At 46.6% G+C, this 19,897-nt stretch overlaps 1 protein-coding gene across 1 annotated transcript; it reads right to left on the bottom strand.

The window, feature by feature from the left end:
• Window positions 1–4,250: 4,250 nt before the first annotated feature.
• Window positions 4,251–19,145, bottom strand: LOC103281222 (regenerating islet-derived protein 4). Its single transcript, XM_008122351.3, has 6 exons — window positions 19,092–19,145; window positions 18,164–18,242; window positions 11,723–11,838; window positions 8,853–8,993; window positions 6,388–6,517; window positions 4,251–4,879 (listed from the first exon to the last, which is right to left on the bottom strand). Exons 2-6 carry the CDS (start codon window positions 18,228–18,230, stop codon window positions 4,806–4,808), a joined length of 528 nt encoding a protein of 175 aa, XP_008120558.1. The 5' UTR covers window positions 18,231–18,242; window positions 19,092–19,145; the 3' UTR covers window positions 4,251–4,805.
• Between the last annotated feature and the right edge of the window lie 752 nt (window positions 19,146–19,897).

The following is a 19,897-nucleotide window of genomic DNA, read 5'->3' as shown; positions in this document are numbered from 1 at the left end:
TCCAGTCGTGACCGACTCTGGGGGTTGGTGCTCATCTCCATTTCTAAGCCGAAGAGCCGGCGTTGTCTGTAGACACCTCCAAGGTCATGTGGCCAGCATGAGTGCATGGAGCGAAGTGTATAACTACTAAAATAATGTATAAATATTAAAATAAATATAGTGTCCCTACTTTGCGGATTTTCACTTATTGTGGGTGGTCCTGGAACCCAACCCCAGAGGGAACACTGTACTCTCTGAACGCTGCTCCGGTGAGCAATCTGGCATAGACACTGAGAACTGGGAAGCCCTAGCCCTTGAGTGCTCTGATTGGAGGTCAGCTGTGACCAGCAGTGCTGCAGAGTTCGAAGAGGCACGAATGGAGGGCTTAAGGGAGAAATATGCCAAGAGGAAGGAGTGTCAAGCCAACCCTGACCGGGACCGCCTTCCGTCTGGAAACCAATGTCCTCACTGCCCAGAAACCACATAACATCCCAGTGATTCTGGCCATGAAAGCCTTTGACAATACAGCCTGCTGATGGTTTTCAAATAGGGTGGCAACCTGTGCTCCATTGGGTCACACTCCCCCTGAAGACGCAGGTCCGTGATTTGGGGGTCCTCCTGGATTCAACACTGACGCTTGATGCTCAGGTGTTGGCAGTGGCCGGGAGGGCCTTTGAGCAATTAAAACTTGTGCGCCAACTGTGGACAGGGGCGGCTCAAGCGGTAAGCAAACTATGTGTGATATCTCAGGTACCTTTGACCCCTGAACCCGCAGCCATCACTGAACAAACCACTGAAGAGTTTTTCCCAGTTCAGCAAATTTCTCTCCCTTTCCAGATGTCTCCTGTTGATGTTTTTCCTCCAGAACCAATTACGACCGACCTTGAGTCAGTGGCAACTCTCCCAGATTCCCCGGAGACCGGGTTTGATAGGAGAACTTCTTTCCAAACAGATAGATCTAGGAGGCAGAATTTACGCCGCAGTGCGAGATTAGCAGAACGGAGTGATTGTGTTTGAATCCACAATCTGAGCTTGTTCTCTTGGGAAGATTTAGGGAGGTTTACATCTGGCAGGCTGTTGTTACCAGTTAGTTCTCTTGGGAAAATGGGGAGTCAAGCACCTGTTCTGGGGAGCGCTTGAACTTCCGTAAAAGTTCTGTGCACAGGCTACCCGTCGTGGTGTCAACGTGACTCATTGAATAGCAAACATCGACTCTTGTTCCTGAACATCCCAGCGGCCTGCCGGCGCCCTTACTCTTGAGGAGACCCGGAGCTGTTTCCCGTTCCTAGCCCAGTGTGGACTGCGTTTCAGATCCACCACGATCAACCTTGCCTTGCCTTGTAACCCTGCTCTGGAGACTTAGAGACCTTGCTCTTTTCCCCACTCAAACAGCTTGCAGTTTGAGTGTGTTTCGGTAAATGGATTTAAAACTTTGAACTCTAATACTAGACATTGGACATTACTTTATTGGACTATATTTGACCTTTTCTGAAAGGACAATTGCTGGACTATATACTTTGCTCATTTTTGTTAGATTCTTTTATTTCTTTAATAAAGATATTAGATTGTTTATTGCCCTTGTGTTGGTTTCCAGTGTTCGCCTAGGGGTGTTGCACTATGCATTTGTGGAAGGTGCAATTCTCTAGGGGGTGCAGTTGACGTGCATCCAGGTGCCCAGACTCCAGTTGCAAAAAGAGGGAGGAAGCGAAAGAGGAGGGAAAGGGCGACGGCAGGGATCGAACCCCCAGCTGCCTCTCGCTATGCTGCATCCAGGGCTTCCTGGAGCTTCAAGCAGGGTCTGCGCTAGGGCTGGGCAACGGAGGAGGCCGGGGGCTTGGCGAGGGCAACGTCCCTTACCTCACCAAATCCCTGGTCTCCTCCATTGCTGCAAGGGAGGAGGCTGGGGGCTCGACAAGGAGAGAAGCGGCATTTCCCTTGCAAAAGCCCAGGGAGGAGGCCAGGAGCTCGATGAGGAGAGAAGCAGCAAGTGATTGGTTTGGGAGGGGGGGGTGTGTGCCAAAAATACTGCTTGCTTACACTTGAAAAGTACCTAGGGCTGGCTCTGGCTGCAACCATACCTTGTGAAGTTGGACTTGGTTACGGTGGTCCATGCCTTAGTTACCTCCAGGATGGACTATTGCAATGCACTCTACGTGGGGCTGCCCTTGAAGACGGTCTGGAAACTGCAATTAGTCCAACGATCAGCAGCCAGACTGCTAACTGGGGCAACTTACAGGGAGAGGTCAACCCCCCTGTTTAAGGAGCTCCATTGGCTGCCGTTTATTTTCTGAGACCAATTCAAGATGCAGGTGGTCACCTATAAAGCCCTGAATGGTCCGGGACCCGCCTACCTTCGTGACCACCTCTCCCCCTATGAGCCTGCACGATCTCTCCAATCTTCAGGGGAGGCTGTCCTCTCGTTCCCATCTGTGATGACTCATGGGCCATGTAGTCCCGTTCCTAGTACTATTGTGGCAGATGAAGAGGAAAACTTGGGTTTCCCACCGGTTCAGCCAGAATTGGAGCCCTTGCACCTGCAAGATGTTTGCCCACAAGAAGTCAGCCAAACAAGCCTTGAGCAGAAATCTCCCCCTTTTTCTCGCCGGGATTATTATAATCGAGATAGAGGCGCTAGGGAGGCGTCTCGCAGAAGCGCCAGGATTGCTGCCAGACAATTAACTGATTAAGCCTGTTTCCCTTGGGAAATCTTAAGGAGTCATGCATCTGGACATAGTATGGGTTTCGTTTCTTGTTCCCCAGGGAAAGTGTTCCTTGGCGGGAAAACAAGATCCTATATAGGTGTTTACCCGCAAGGAAATCCTTGCGGAGTCAATTCGTCACCTTGTGGAGTGAGATCGTGTGTGGACTACGCTACTCCAGTCCCTTGCTTCCAGGACCAAGTTCCAAGCCTTGTTTCTCGGACCTTGTTCTAGCATCAAGCTTTCCTTGTTTCCACGGACCTCGCCACGGACCTTGTTCTTGTTTCTTGCCTCTTGCTGCCACGTATCAAGCCTTGTTTGCCAAGAATCTAGTCTGCTTCCAGCATTGTTTGCCAAGCTCCATTGGACTAAAGGACCTTGTCATTTCCCCTCACTTTGCTTGGCAAAGTGTGTGTTTCGGTTATTGGATTACAACTTTGGACTCTAATATCACATATTGGACATTGTTTCCCTGGACTATATTTGACCTTTCCTGAAAGGTCTGCTTCTGAACTATATTCTTCACTTGTTTTTATTGACTTTATATAATCCTTTAATAAAGATATTAGATAGATTCTGGTCTCTGCGTATGGTTATTGGTGCTCTGCAGCCTGGGTCCTGACACCATCACTATCACAGGCTTGGCTTGTTGGGATGAAGGAGAGGGCCTTCTCGGTGGTGGCCCCTCGGCTCTGGATTTCCCTCCCCAGGGAGATTAGACTGGCTCCAACCCAGTCTGCCTTTATTAAACAGCTAAAAACATGGATTTTCAAATGTGCATTCGAACAATCAATGACATGTTAGATCCCTCTCATGGACATACTGTTTCCTTGCACTTTATTTTTCCACCTCCCTATCCTAACCCAAATTATCTCAGGAAACATTCTGGCACTTGCCAAGGCACTTTATTAAAGGTCTTGAAATTATGCACTTTTCGACCTGATCGCCCCCATTTTATCCATGGATGGTGATGTTTGTTTTTATTACCTTCCCTGCTTGGTTACAATGGTGTTTTTGTATTCTTAATTTGTGTCCCAGGTTCAAACCCCGGGAGCGGCATGAGTGGCCGCTGTTAGCTCCAGCTCCTGTTAACCTAGCAGTTCGAAAACATGCCAATGTGAGTAGATGAATAGGTACAGCTCTGGCGGGAAGGTAACGGCGCCCCATGCAGTCATGCCTATGGCCACATGACCTTGGAGGTGTCTACGGACAACGCTGGCTCTTCGGCTTAGAAATGGAGTTGAAACACCAACCCCCAGGTTCAGACATGACTGGACTTAACGTCAGGGGAAACCTTTACCTTATTATATCTGAATGTTATGTTTGATACTGTTTTATATTGGTTTTATCTGTCACATTTGGTTTTTGATTGGGCTTGGCCCCACGTTGGCCGCCCAGAGTTCCTTCGGGGAGATGGTGGTGGGATAGAAAAATAAATTATTATTATTATTATTATTATTATTATTATTATTATTATTATTATTATTATTATTAAGTGCAGTTCTGTTTCAGGCCCTTATCCTAAGGTTGCTGGATGGAGACAAAGAGCATATTCTTAGAGATTTATGCCCAGAAAAGAATTTATTATTATCTTAGTGACAGAAGGAAGAGAAACATAAAAGAAGACCAAAACTGACCAGAAAGTCAACACCACAACCCACCCATCTGCTTCATTTGCTTTCTGATTTTCTTGCTTTCTTCTTATTTTCACATGGAAAACGACAGACAAAGGTGTGCGTTTTTAAGAGACTTAGTCTCCTTCCTCAGTGCCATCATTTCATAAAACACAAATTATTCTTATGTACAAAATTTGGATTTCAGACTCATTCGGGTGGGAAGTTCTCCATTTGAAGATGGCACACATCTGCCGCCGGAGATTTCATGACTTGACAAGTGATGACTTGGCCCTGGGATTCGCCTTCTCTGAGCAGGACTTACAAAGCAAGCTGGGTTGATTGGAGTGGGAGCAGGAATCGAAAGCACATCTCCTTTGAGAGAGGAAGGCAGGGAACTATTGAGCATGCTTTGAAAAAGGAAGTCGTAGCTGGGATTGGAAAGAGAGCTGCAGTTCTTGCTGCCGGAGCCTTGACAGGGGCGGCCTTCCTCTCCTCTGCTCTCGCTTTGGGGCTAGAATGCAGCCTTGTACTTGCAAATGTAGTTTCTTTTATCGGAGCAACAAGTCTGCTTCCATCTGGATTTTTCTGGAAGGCAAAAGGACATGCCGGGTGTTAGGGAAAACTACCCAAAAATATAGTAGAGCATCCAAAGAAATCAAACAGGATACAAAGGTTGAGCATTCAGCTCACTAGCCAGCAGAGCGTGAGGTGTCCTGTGATGTGGCTGTAAAGCACTGTTTCTCAACCTGGGGGTCAGGACCCGGGGGGGGGGGGGGAGTCACCAGGGGGTGTAAGAGGGGTCGCCAAAGACCATCAGAAAACACATATTTCTGATGGTCTTAGGACCATCTGAAGATCTCTTTGTCTGTCCTTCCCTTCCTTTTTGGAAACTTGATGGTGAATCCTCCCACCAAAAGCCCAGTTTGCCCAATTCTATCGTCGGTGGGGTTCAAGGGTCTCTTTGATTGTAGGTGAACTATAAATCTTAGAAATTACAACTCCCAAATGTCAAGGTCTATTTCCCCCAAACTCCATCGGTGTTCACATTTGGGCATATTGAGAATTTGTGCCAAGTTTGGTCCAGATACATCATTGTTTGGAGTCCACAGTGTTATCTGGATGTAGGTGAACTACAACTCCATAATAATAATAATAATAATAATAATAATAATAATAATAATAATAATAATAATAATAATAAGAAACCAGTGCAGGTATGGGCACACTGGGTGCCGTGCCAAAAGATCTCAGCCGGCATTTGGAAACAACAGACATTGACAAAATCACAATCTGCCAACTGCAAAAGGCCACCCTCCTGGGATCTGTGCACATCATCCAAAAATACATCACACAGTCCTAAATGCTTGGGAAGTGTTCGACTTGTGATTCTGTGATAGGAAATCCAGCATATCTATCTTGTTTGCTGTGTCATACAACGTCATTGTGTCAATAATAATAATAATAATAATAATAATAATAATAATAATAATAATAATAGGTTTATTTATATCCCGCCTCCATCTCCCCCGAAGGGGACTCGGGGCGGCTTACGGCAAAATCAGATACAAAACAATGATAAAATAAAATATGAAACATCAAAGAACAATAACAAAAACCAATAATAATATATACACAGCAGCCGAAAAAAACCACAAGGCGGTATTAAAACATTGAATTAAAAACAATGAGGTTGCAATAGCAGATAAGCAAGGTACACATTATGAGTTACAAATTTTTAAATAGATAAAGTGCATAACTCAAGGTCATTGCCCACCAAACCCTTCCAGTATTTCCTGTTGGCCATTGGAGTTTTTTGTGCCAAGTTTGGTTCAATTCCATCATTGGTGGAGTTCAGAATGCTCTTTGATTGTAGGTGAACTATAAATCCCAGCAACTACGACTCCCAAATGACAAAATCAATCCAAATCAATCCGCTAGTTTTAATTGCATTGTTTCATGTTTGTCATTAGCTGCCATGGGCCTCTCTGTTTATAGGGAGAAAGGTGGGATTGAAAATAGTCAATAAATGAAACCTATCATAGCCAAGCAGTGGAGGGCTTTCCGCTCCCAAGGATCTGCCCTACCATACATACCGTTAGGTTTCTGCAGATTGATGAGGGTGATGCATTTGTTGTCTGAGATCATGGTGTCCGGAGTTCGTTTGTCCCAGAGTTGAGAGCCAGGTATGTATTCAGAGCCATCGCTCCACATCCAGAAGAGCTTCTGGAGGAGGGCAAAGAAAGGAAAGAGCGGAATGATGCTCAGAATCAGGGGAGGGAGGGGGTCCACTTAAGGGATACAGGATGGTGATCTAACAGGTGAGGGGCTCTGGGAAAGTCAGAAAGCAGAATGGGCTGGAAAGCATAATCTAGGTAATGTTGCATGAGAAAACCAGCCCCGGGTCCTTGGCATGTCTAATTTACCTTGGCCAAGTCACCGCTCACTGAAGTCTCCTTTTTACTTCTCTCTCTGGCGCCTGCTGGAGCACTCACCCAATGAAAGGCAAAGAGCACTCCTCAGATACCGTGCCATCATCTTCCTCTGAAGGTTTATATGATGTGCCATGACCATCAGGGATAGATTACCCCTGGCTATGACTTACTGGGGAGCCTGGCTTGTTAAAGGTACTTTGGAAAACTATGTCTCTCATGTATATAATTTGCCCCAAACACTCCATGTTTTTCCCCCTGTTTTGCCTATATGTTGTGTTAACCTAATGTTTGATGCTCCTGAGATCCCCATTCCTTCCCTTTGGGGGGAAACCTTGTTCCTGAACCCAAAGATATCTTGCCTCCCACACCATTGTATAGCCTGGGGAAACTAAGCTGGGAAACTAAGCTGGGAACTTCCTCATCAAGTTCCAAGTTTCACCTATATTTTTGAACTTTACCTGGACATTGCAACACAATACTTCTATTCAGGTGGGGGAAATCACCTCCCCTTGCCCCTTGGGGAAGAACCAATTTCACCACCCTGTGCCTTTGATGAACGGGACCACTTGCATTGGAAGGAAATCAGCATTTCTACAGCCAAAACCCAACCTCTGTCATTTTGCCTGATTAGGTCAGAACATGATGTTTTGTTTCTATGGGACCTGGGACCACCAGATCAGCCCTTTAATGGGCCATGCCATGTTCATCTCATAAGACAATAGCATTCTTGGGTAGGGCCAGAAATGCCCTCAATCACTTGGTTATTTTTCCTGTTCAGTAAAAGGAACCTCATTCATTGACACTTGATCATCCCTTGTCCCAGCCCACGCTGGCCAGTGAGCCAAGCCCCTCTCTGTGACTGGTCAGAATTAGAGGCTTGGCTGCAGCTTGTGTATAAAAAGGGCTATGAAACTGTATTCTGTATGCTATCTACTTTGTGCATCTTATCTGCAGATAATAAAATCTTCCTTGGCTGAAAATCACCATCTCTCCTTGCTTGCTGGCTAATTTCAATTGGGGCTGATCTGTATGCTTGCCATAGCAGGGACTTACTTAAAATGGGCAGCTCAGGCTGATCACTTGCCTGGGTTTCTGCCAACAGGCTTCTCCCTGGTCTCACTTCCAGGAGTTGCCTCCTAAAATGGGGCCAACAGTAAGGAGGCGGGAGGCAACTGCGGAGGCTCACAAAGACATAGATGTTAGATAGAAATGGCGCAGCATTTCTAGTCATATAAAATACTGTTTAATGAACATGTGGAGTATTGATAGCATCTGGATAGTGACTGTGAATGTCATGATGAAACACCTAAGGAGATGTGGAAATGGCTGAATCATAATCATGTGAGGTGTATCATAAAGGGGTTGCTTTAGCCAGTGTCCCTTATTGATGACCTATCAGCAGGTAGTTATATAAGGAGGATGAAAGGTTCCATCTCCCTCTCTCCTGTGTGACTCAGTGTATCTGTCTATTCTGTCTGTGACTCTCTGAAGATCCGATAGTTTGTAAGGACAAGCCTGAAATTGGAGCTGCGTATCCTGATTGTACATTTGTATATATTGCAACAGTGTAGATTATAGTCTCCAGATATTTTGGATGAAAACCTGAGTTTACTAAGCAGTGTGTAGATAAGGTCAGTTGCTGGCAGTTGGACTCTGCTGATAGACGGGGCTGAAGCATGTTTTGCTGTGAAAGGACGCTGCTGTACTTTGCCTGCTTCTGGGACACTTACTATCTAGAGCGCAGCAGTTCAGGGAGGCCATGATTTGGAAACTATAAATCATTTCACGAACCCATCCTGCAACAATAGAATCCTAGAGTAGGATCAGAACTCTAGGATGGCCATCCAGTCCAACCCATTTCCGCCAATCAGGAGGACACAATCCAAGTCCTCCTGACAGATGGCCATCCAGCCTCTGTGTATAAAATTATAGAGCCCTAGAGCTGGAAGAGAACGCCACGGAGCCAACTAGTTAAACCCATTTCTACCAGGTAGGAAGACACAATCCAACCCATCCTGACAGATGGCCATCTATTCAATCTGGCCCAGAGGGGCTCCCACTTGAGAACTGCTGGAGCGAGAAGATGGGCAGCCCACTATGACACTGTCCAAAGTGGTCTTGCTCACCTCGGGTAGTGTTATGGCATTCAAACCTATCCAAGCAGTCTTCTCAGAGCTTACACTCTTCGCGTAAGAGGAAATTACGGCTCCCTCTACTTCATTCAGAATGGAAGCCAAGTTACCCTTTCGCCAATACTGGCAGGACACCTGCAAAAAGAAAGAAAAAGAGGACTCATGGAATGCTAAAGTTGGAAGGGCTCACAAGAGCTATCTAGCCCAGTCCCCTTTGACCATGAAGGAAGACACGACCCAATCCCACTCAACAGATAGCCTAATAATAATTATTATTATTTTATTGTATGACACAGCAAACAAGATAGACATGCTGGATTTCGTTTCACAAAACCACAAGTCGAACACTTCCCAAGTGTCTAGGACTGTGTGATGTATTTTCGGATGATGCGTGCAGATCCCAGCAGGGTGGCCTTTTGCAGTTGGCAGATGGTGATTTTGTCAATGTCTATTGTTTCCAAATGCCGGCTGAGATCTTTTGGCACGGCACCCAGTGTGCCCATCACCACCGGGACCACCTACACTGGTTTCTGCCAGAGTCTTTGGAGTTCAATCTTGAGGTCCTGGTAGCGGCTGAGTTTTTCCTGTTGTTTTTCGTCAATGCGACTGTCACCTGGGATGGCGACATCAATGACCCAAACCTTTTTCTTTTCCACAACTGGGATGTCTGGTGTGTTGTGTTCCAGAACTTTGTCAGTCTGGATTCGGAAGTCCCACAGTATCTTTGCGTGTTCATTTTCCACGATCTTTGCTGGTTTGTGATCCCACCAGTTCTTGGCTGCTGGGAGGTGGTACTTGAGGCATAAGTTCCAATGGATCATTTGGGCCACACAGTTGTGCCTCTGTTTGTAGTCTGTCTGTGCAATTTTCTTACAGCAGCTGAGGATATGATCAATGGTTTCGTCAGCTTCCTTGCACAGTCTGCATTTTGGGTCATCAGCTGATTTTTCAATCTTGGCCTGAATTGCCTTTGTCCTGATGTCTTGCTCCTGGGCTGCAAGGATCAGGCCTTCTGTCTCCTTCTTCAGGGTCCCATTCGTGAGCCAGAGCCAGGTCTTCTCCTTATCAGCTTTTCCTTCAATTTTGTCAAGGAACTTTCCATGCAGTGTTTTGTTGTGCCAGCTGTCAGCTCTAGTTTGTAGTGCAGTTTTTTTGTACTGGTTTTTTGTCTGTTGTGTTTTGAGGAGTTTCTGATTTTTGACTTCAATCAAAGCAGGTTCTTCACTTTGTTTTACATCTTCTGCCAGGGCATGTTCTTCTTCTTTGACTGCTTGTTTTACTTGTAAGAGTCCTCTGCCCCCTGATCTTCTAGGCAGATATAGCCAGTCAACATCACTGCGAGGGTGCAGTGAATGATGAATGGTCATGAGTTTTCTTGTTTTTCTGTCCAAATTGTCCAGTTCCATCTGTGTCCAATTTATAATGCCAGCAGTATATCTTATGACAGGTATGGCCCAGGTGTTTATGGCCTTGATGGTGTTGCCTCCATTGAGCTTGCTTTTAAGAATTTTTCTGACCCTTTGTGTGTATTCTTTGCTGACCACAGTTTTGACCACATGTTCATGCTTGATGTTGTCCAGCTGTAATATGCCCAGATATTTATAGGCCTCTGGCTGGTGACACTTTATTGTTTGGCCATTGGGCATATTGATGCCCTCACTTTCAATGATTTTTCCCTTCTTCAATGCCACTGTCGAACATTTGTCCAAACCAAACTCCATGTTGATATCAGTGCTAAAAATTCGGACAGTGTTGGTCAGAGACTGGATTTCAGTTTGCGTTTTCCCATATAGCTTCAGGTCATCCATGTACATCAAATGTGAAATTTTGTGAGAATTCTTAGATGTTTGGTAGCCGAGATTTGTTTTTTGTAAGATTGTTGACAGAGGGATCATGGCAATAATGAAAAGCAGAGGGGACAATGAATCTCCCTGGAAAATTCCTCTCCTGATGTTGACAAGTCCATAGCTTTCATTTCCAACAAACAGTTCAGTTTTCCAGTGCTCCATCATGTTTTCAATGAAGGTGCCAACGTTTTTACTAATCCCGATTGGCTAAGATCAAGTGTAATAATAATAATAATAATAATAATAATTATTATTATTATTATTATTATTATTATAACAATAACAATAATAATAATAATGCCATAACATCCCAGAGTTGGAAGGGGCCCCAAGATACCTCCACTCCAATCCCCTTCTGCCAGGAACAAGCCAAGCCCTCCTGACAGATGGCCATCCAGCCTCATAGACATTAGAAGGTTCGTTGAGGCAAACAGGGCTATAGACTTCTAGAGTTGGAAGGGAACCCAAGGGCCATCCAGTCCAGCCCATTTCTGCCATAAAGGAAGACTCAACTCAATCCCGCCTGGCAAATGGCCATATGATGATGATGATGATGATGATGATATAGAGCAATAGAATCCTTGAGTGGGAAGGAGTCCCAAGACACATCCAGTCTTACACCATTCTGCAAGGCACAACCCAAGCCCTCCTGACAGATAGCCATCCATTGTTTAAAATCCTCTGGAGAAAGGAGACTCTACAGATTCCAAGCAACCATAGATTCCCCTGTCAAACTTGTCTGACCATCAGAAAGTTCTTCCTCATCTTTTGGTGGAATTTTGAATCCATTGCTCCCTTATGATTTGATCTCTGGAGCAGCAGAAAACAAGCTAGGACTCCCCTTGATCTCAACACTATCCTCCTATTGATTCAGCCTAGAATCTCACTGGTCTTTTTAGTAGCCAATGTTAATGGGGTTCATGAGTTCTTCCGGCTTCTAGGAAGAGCTGGACCATCCAATACCCTACCGGGATTCCCTTATTAACTGAAGTCATTGGGTTAAAATTTAGCACATACTTCTGCATCCTGCCATGAAGCAGATTCCTTCAGATATTCATAGCACATCTTCTGGAAGTAAAAGGCCCCAGGAGGACATCGGGACCGAGGGAGAGCCAGGGACCGATTCCTGGCACCTGTAAAAGATAGGAAAGGAGAAAAGAGCATGAGGGCACACCTTTTAAATACTGCTAGTAGATGCAAAACAACAACCCAGACTAGCCCAGCCAGGCATGTAGCCTGGGGTAGTCTGCGTTGAGCCCGTCAGCTGCTTTCCGGGACTCTCTGGATCCACGTAAACAACTACTCCCATTTGCAAAAGGGCAATCCTTCCCCAATCCCTGCCTCTATGCACAGCTGGGCACATTGGCTCTATGTGCCAAGTTTGGTCCAGATCCAGCGTTGGCTTGGTTCAATGCCCTCTGGATAAGGGCTCTCTGCAACTCCCAGATCCAAGGTCAATCACCGCTAATCCCCGCCTGTCCTGTATGCCCAGTTGGCCATGTTTGGTCCAGATAGGATGTTGGCTGCCTTCAGTGCTTTCTGGATCCAGGTAAACAACAACTACCATTGCACAGCTGGGCACATTGGCTCTATGTGCCAAGTTTAGTCCAGATCCAGTGTTGGCTTGGTTTTTTAGCAGAAATGAACATGTGGCAAATGCGCTGGAATCCATGTTACAAGGGACATTTCTCTTTGCTTGACCTGGGCTAGCAGCTAAACACCATACTGAGAACCAGCCCAGGCAATGACTCACAAACAAAGGAATTCCAAATCCTTTTTTGTCTAGCTGGGGTAAGAGAAGACATTTACATTCCTATACTCTACAGGCAAGGGGAAAACAAAAAAAAAACCCTGCTGTATTTCATTTCTGCATATATATATAGATAGAAGAGTGATAGCATCAGGGCAGCGGACAAAACAACAAAACTACAGGCCCCCCAACCTCGAAATTTGACAATACAACCCATCATCCACGGCTCTAGGTTGATACAACAAAAAGAAAAGAAAAATAAAGTCCTAATTAGAGGGAGAGGAATAATAGTTTTTATCCAATTGCTGCCTGTTAGAAGGCTAAGCTCCGCCCACTAGGTCTCCTAGCAACCGACTCAGCCCAAGGGACAGGCAGAGTTAGGCTTCACTTAGGCCTCTTCCACAGATTATCTAATTTGCACTGGATTATATGGCAGTGTAGACTCAAGGCCCATCCACACAGCTATATAACCCATTTAGAATCTTATATTATCTGCTTTGAACTGGATAGAGATGAGCACCAACCCCCAGAGTGAGACACGACTGGACTTAATGTCAGGGGAAAACGTTTACCCTTTTTACCTTAACTACCACCAATTCCTCAATACTTTATTTCCCAGACCACCATTCTTCGCCACAGTAACGCGTGGCCGGGCACAAAATTTCTCAAGTCTAAAATAACCTTTACTTTTCCTTACTCCTAAATGTAAAATCTGTTTAAACTGCATGCTAGGCCACAGAGCTATTAACCAAAAAATGGTTCCCAGCCCCAGGCAAAAAGCCAGCCCAGCCAAGCCATTGTTCTCCTAGGCCTGGATTTCATAATCCCATCATCCCCTGCATGCCATCCTACCCACTGTCAACTCCTCCCCGACCACAGAACCTTGTCTCCATCTGGCTGGGAGGGATTTCGAAGCCTCAGCCAATTCTGGACCAGGGAGGGAGGATTCAAATTGTAACAATAAAAGAGACTCTATTTAGCTCCTTACAGCAGCACATGTTACCCAGACTTATCCCGTCTATCAACCCAGGGAGAAGCACACGAGAGTCCTTGCGATGCTAAGAAGAGATAGGTCAGATAGCCTACATGACGGTCCCCCTGGACTCAAGGTCCTGCTGTTAAATGCCAGATCCGTAAATGGTAAAACAACGGCCATCCAGGATTTAATCCTGGATGAAAAAGCGGATCTGGCATGCATCACCGAAACCTGGTTGGATGAGTTGGGAGGGGTCAACTTCACCCAGCAGTGTCCTCCGGGTTTCGGGGTGCACCATCAGGCCAGGTCTGCGTGGCGGGGAGGCGGGGTTGCGGTGGTCTATCGAGATTCCATCTCTCTGACCAGGTGCCCCGTTCCACAATCTTCTGGGTTTGACTGTGTCTATCTGAGAGTTGGAAACCGGGACAGTTGGGGATTCTGCTTGTGTACCGACCAGCCCGCGACACAGCAGTCTCGCTGCCTGAGCTCGCCGAGGTGGTCTCCAGATTGGTGTTGGAGCCTCAGCACCTTGTGGTGCTGGGAGACTTCAATATCCATGCAGAGACCATCCTTTCTGGCGCAGCACAGGATTTCATGGTTGCCATGACGGCCATGGACCTGTCCCAAATGATTTCTGGACCAACTCATCAGGCAGGACACACGTTAGACCTAGTTTTTGTTGTGGACGGAGGAAAAATCAGTGTGGAAGAGCAAAATATTCTTCCATTGTCATGGACTGATCATCATCTGGTCAGTTTTAGACTAACCACAGCTCAAACCCTCTGCAGGGGTGGTGGACCGATTAAGATGGTCCACCCCAGGAGACTTATGGATCCAAATGGATTCCTGATGTCTCTTGGGGATTTTCCCGTCATGGCGGCTGGTGATTCTGTCGAAGTTTTGGTTGATCTCTATAACACCAATATGGCCAGGGAAGTAGACACGATTGCCCCTGAACGTCCCCTATCGTCTCGCAGTCAGGTCAGCTCCTTGGTTTTCTGAGGAGCTGGCCATGATGAAGCGGACGAGACGGAGACTGGAGTGCATCTGGTGCAGATCTCAGGACGTATCCGACCGAGCACGGGCTAAAGCCTCTCTTAGGGCCTACTCCGCGGCATTGCGGGCAGCCAGGAAAGTTTTCTCGACTGCCCGCATTGCATCTGCAACAAACAGACCAGCTGAGTTGTTTCAGATGGTGGGAGAGCTCCTCCACCCTTGTGATGGGGGGGCTGCCCCTTACCACCTGACAACTCGATGTGGCGAGTTCGCCCATCACTTTGCAGACAAAGTCGCTCGGATACACTCTGACTTACACACCAGCCTTAATGCAGTATCTGTGGAGGTGACCGAGGCACCTGCTTGTCCAGTGTTAATGAATTCATTTCAGATTGTTCACCCTGATGACGTCGAGGGGATCCTTGGAGTTGTGAGAGCGACCACATGCGCTTCAGATCCTTGCCCATCTTGGCTAATAAAACTTGCCAGTGGGGGGTTGGCAAATTGGTTCGTGGGGATAATAAATGCCTCACTGGATCAGGGACTTTTCCCATCTACCTTAAAGCAGGCATTGGTTAAACCGATCCTGAAAAAGGCATCCCTTGACCCGTCGGTTCTTAACAACTACCGGCCAATTTCGAACCTTCCCTTTTTGGGCAAGGTTCTGGAGCGGGTGGTCGCCTCGCAGCTCCAGGGGTTCTTGATAGAGACCAACTATCTGGATCCATCACAGTCTGGGTTCAGACCCGGTCATGGTACGGAGACGGCTTTGGTCGCCTTGGTGGATGACCTCCGCAGAGAATTGGACAGGGGGAGTGTGACCCTGCTGGTTCTCTTGGACATCTCAGCGGCTTTCAATACCATCGACCATGGTATCCTTCTGGGACGGCTCTCCGGAATCTGTATTGGGGGCGTTGCTTTGCAATGGCTCCGCTCCTTCCTGGAGGGCCGATCCCAGTTGGTGAAGCTGGGAGACTCCTGCTCGGACCCCTGGCCATTGACCTGTGGGGTCCCACAAGGTTCTATTCTGTCCCCCATGCTTTTTAACATCTACATGAAACCGCTGGGAGAGGTCATCCGGAGTTTAGGAGTTGGGTGCCATCTCTATGCAGATGACACTCAACTCTACTACTCTTTTCCACAAAACTCCAAGGAAGCCCCTCAGATCCTTGACCGGTGCCTGGCCCCTGTGATGGACTGGATGAGGGTGAATAAGCTAAAACTTAATCCTGACAAGACAGAGGTCCTCCAGGTCAGTTTGTGCGGCCGATCGGGGCATAGGGTGGCAACCTGCGCTCGACGGGGTCGCATTCCCCCTTAAGATGCAGGTCCGCAGTCTGGGGGTCCTCCTGGACTCAGCGCTGACACTTGATGCTCAGGTGTTGGCGGTGGCCGGGAGGGTTTTCACACAGTTAAAGCTTGTGCGCCAGCTGCAACTGTACCTCGTGAAGTCTGACTTGGCCATGGTGGTCCATGCCTTAGTTACCCCCAGGTTGGATTACTGCAATGCACTCTACGTGGGGCTGCCCCTGAAGACGGTTCGGAAACTTCAGTTGGTTCAGAGATCAGCAGCCAGATTAATAACAGGAGCTAGTTACAGAGAACGGTCAACTCCTTTGTTTAAACAGCTCCACTGGCTACCAATAATAGTAGACTTTTGCATATATAGCTTTGCCTCTGCTTATACCATATTAGCTTCATATAGACAATATGCTCTTTGTATGAGCCAAAGTGCCCCTCCCTTTCTCTCGAGCTGGTACCTTTCTCCAGAAAGTTCCAAGGCCAAATGCTAGCTTGAGATCAACAAGTGAGATCATAGACACCACTTGTGCCAAAGAGGTGGGGAGGTGAAGAAGACCCTCAGTAATTGGTCAAGTTTAGATAAGCCAAGATATATATTCATTGTTTACGACGCCACGCTTCGCGGCAGCCATTTGCAAGTACAAATCTTTTGGGGTGTATGGCTGTCCTGCCTTCACATAGCTATGTGAAAATAAACTTTGCTTTTGTACTCTCACGAGACTGGATTTTCTGTCTCATTGCCTCCTGTGCCAGAATTCCTTTTTGAAATAAATGGTCTTACAATACCTCTGGCAGAAGATGTAGCTGGAAAAATTATCACCTGGACATTATTTTCCAGCAACTGAGCTGATGGTGTGATGACTGTCACCCGGGACCCCCCTCCAGTGGGATCCAAGCCATTGGCCAGACCAAACCATAGACAAAGGAAACATGATTGCTTTGATGTTCCAATAGACATTTTGGGACCCATTATTTGTTTGTTCTGTCTGGGAATGGACTTGGGAGATCACCACCCATTGTTCCCAGCATCTTTGGGGTCTTGGCATTTGCCTAATCCCATCATACCCGCACTTAGATGTTCATTGTCCCCAAAAATCCCATCCTAAGATGCCAGGTATGGGTGCAGCTTCCTGGAAGCCCTTTTCTGTCCCAGCTCCAACAGCTGATTGGAAGCCCCAGGGCTTTCCCACCTGGCTGGGAGGGAATCCCCAGCCTTGTCATTGGAGCCAGAGCCAATCACAGCGTGAGCCCACCTGAGACTGCCCTTCAGCCAATCAGGAGTGGAGGCAGCACCAGCTGGCTTATGGCGTTCAGCCAACCAGCGACAAGGGAGGGAATTTCAAAACTTGACACTGTTAATGCATTGGTTTTCTACTGTATAAAAATAGCTACATGTCCCATAATGTTTATCTATATATATAAAAGGGTAATGAAATTTCGGCCTAGGACAAAACAACAAAACTACACATCCCAGAAACACTAAACTTGGCAGCACAACCCCTCATCCATGCCTCTACCTTCATACAACAAAAAGAAAATAAAAATAAAGTTCTAATTAGAGGGAGAGGAATAATTGTTTTTATCCAATTGCTGCCAGTTAGAAGGCTAAGCTCCACCCACTTGGTCTCCTTGCAACCCACTCAGCCCAGGGGACAGGCAGAGTTAGGCCTCACTTAGGCCTCTTCCACACTGCCTATAAAATACAGATTATCAGATTTTAACTGGATTATACGGCCACACAGATATATAACCCATTTATAATGGACTTAATGTCAGGGGGAAACCTTTACTCTTTACCTTAACTACCACCAATTCCTCAATACTTTATTTCCCATACCACCATACTTCGCCACAGCAACGCGTGGCCGGGCATAGCTAGTGCTTGTATAATATGCATGTGAACTCACCTCATCCTCTCCTCACTCAAAGAAAATCGCCATAATTCCCTATCAATGCCTCCATTCACCTAATAATGAAGCCAAACCAGAGGTCAGGAAGACAGCCCGAATGGGTTCCCAGGAGAAGGACCAAAGAGGACATGGGCTCAATGTTCTCTTTGGTCCTTCTCCTGGGAACCCATTCAGGCTGGCTAACAGCTATTGTTTTAACAGCACAGACCATAGTCCTCCCGAGGCTGGGGAAACTACCGTCATGAGCACTCATTACCTCAAAGTGCTATAAATGTTTCTGCATGCATGCATTGAGGTGCGTGAATCTTAGAGTGCAGACTCCACTGGCATCCTATTTGGCCACGGTGAGTATAAACCTCTGCTTTTGCCTTCTAATCCATCTCTGTTCTGATTTGCCTTTCCGGATTGTCTGGACACTCTGGTCTCCCAGAACCCACGATTTTAGTGGAGCTGAAATCACATAACGCTTTCACCAGATCTGAAGAAAGGCAAGCAGCTCTTTCTTACAGGATCCCAATGCTCACCTTCCGCTGTGGGGCAAAAGGCCAGGCAGCCCAGGAGGCAGACCCCAAAATAGACCAGCTTCTCCATCTTCCGGTGCTTCTGGGGAAAAAAAGCAAAGTTTAGTACTGTCTTCCCCTCCAAGGAAACAATCCAGCTTGTGAAGGTCTCACTGCCACTACCACCTGGATGTCGAGCATCCTTTCCAAACACGGGCCTGGTTCTGTCTCTCTGGAAAGAGGTCTTTGTTCCTGTTCTATAAGAACAAGGGACATGCTTTCTCCCAGCCCTTTGGACCCAAAGACAGCTGGGATTTTTAGAGGGAGGAAGGGTCAGAGTTTCTGGATTTTCTGGATTTTCCTAAGTCCTTATCTTCAACCCCCCCCCCTCCCCACCCAATTGTGGTGGACGATCCTTCCCTTTGACCAAAGGAAGACTTCTGTGAAGCCTCGGGCCTCACCCGTTAGGAAATTTCAAGAGGTCCTAATAACTGTGCTTTTTATTTGACAAATTTGAAAATAGCAAGACAAGAATGCTGGTAACATCTAAACCTCCACGACTCCATCCAAGGGAGGCCCATCATGGAACCATGTTGGTTAAAGTGGTATTAACTGGGGAGTGTGGAAGATACCCAAGTAAGTGAGTGACTGAAGGTTTTGTTAGATTGGGTCTTCCAACTCCAGCTTCATCTACACTGCCAGATAATGCAGTTTCAAACTCCATTATATGGCCTATGTAATCACATGTAATACAGTTTAACTGCATTGAACTGCATTGTATGAGTCTAAGCTGACCATATAATGCAGTTTCAAACTGTATAATATGCCAGTGTAGAATGGACCTCAGTATTCCTTACATTTTGTTAGGTATCTGTTCTTGGAAAGTCAGTCAGAAATGAGGATAGAAGACAGAGGGACAAGGACAGGTCTAGAGAAGAAGCCTTGGTCTCACCTCTTTGCCTGCCTTCTTCTGGGCGGATGGTCCAATGTCTCTCTCTGGAGGGTTTCTTGTATGAGCTGGATGTGCAGATCCCAGGAATATTTATAGGAAGGCAGGTGGGTCGCCTGTCAGCTGAACAAACAAACCCACATATGGAGTCACATCCCAAAGCAAAGGCAATTTTCAGGAACTGTCCCACCCATGTTTGTAAACTTCAAAGAAAATTGGATTTGTGATAACCCTTCCCTCTTTGAGATTAATCAAAGGGTTGTTCACAAGGCCAGGAAAATAAGCAGCACAAGGAAATGTTGCTTTTTTGGATCACGAGAAGGCAAAATGGGCCCAGCTCCCTAAGCCTCAGAGGGAGTTGTGGGTTCCAGAACTTTGCCCATGTTGACACCTTTCTCTGGACACCTCCCAGCCTGTCCATCTTCTTCTTGTATTGCTTTGCCCAGAACTAGATCTAGGACCAATATTCCAGGTGAGTCTGATGGAAGCAGATTGGAGAGGAACTAGGACTTCCCTTGATCTGGACACTAGGCTCCTCTTGATGCAGCCTAGAATTGCACTGACATTTTAAGCTGCTGCATCACACTCTTGTTTCAGCTTTAAATCATGGCCCCTATTCTACAGTTTAGGTCATGGATACAGAGGTTGAATAGCCATAAAAATCCCAGGACAGAGCCCTCTTTCTGGCACCTCATAGAGTCTCTTCTTTCCAGGAGGAAGAAGAAAGAGGAGCCATTGGACATAACACTCTTGGGGTCCAGCCAGCCAAGCACTTCCCAATCCACCTAACAATAGCATTGCTTATGGGG

This window comes from Anolis carolinensis, chromosome 5, assembly GCF_035594765.1.
Source record: "Anolis carolinensis isolate JA03-04 chromosome 5, rAnoCar3.1.pri, whole genome shotgun sequence".
Lineage (NCBI taxonomy): Eukaryota > Metazoa > Chordata > Lepidosauria > Squamata > Dactyloidae > Anolis > Anolis carolinensis.
Note: the sequence above shows the minus strand (reverse complement) of the source record. Positions and strands in the feature narration are given on the sequence as shown.

Bases quoted from the DNA above. Each gene is read 5' to 3' on its own strand.
- LOC103281222 (XM_008122351.3), bottom strand. From the start codon at position 18,230: ATGGAGAAGCTGGTCTATTTTGGGGTCTGCCTCCTGGGCTGCCTGGCC. The intron at 6,518-8,852 runs GTGAGCAAGACC...GCCCTCCTCCAG, and splicing joins ATGCCATAACACTACCCGAG to AAGCTCTTCTGGATGTGGAG. The intron at 4,880-6,387 runs GTATGTATGGTA...TTTGCCTTCCAG, and splicing joins CAATCTGCAGAAACCTAACG to AAAAATCCAGATGGAAGCAG.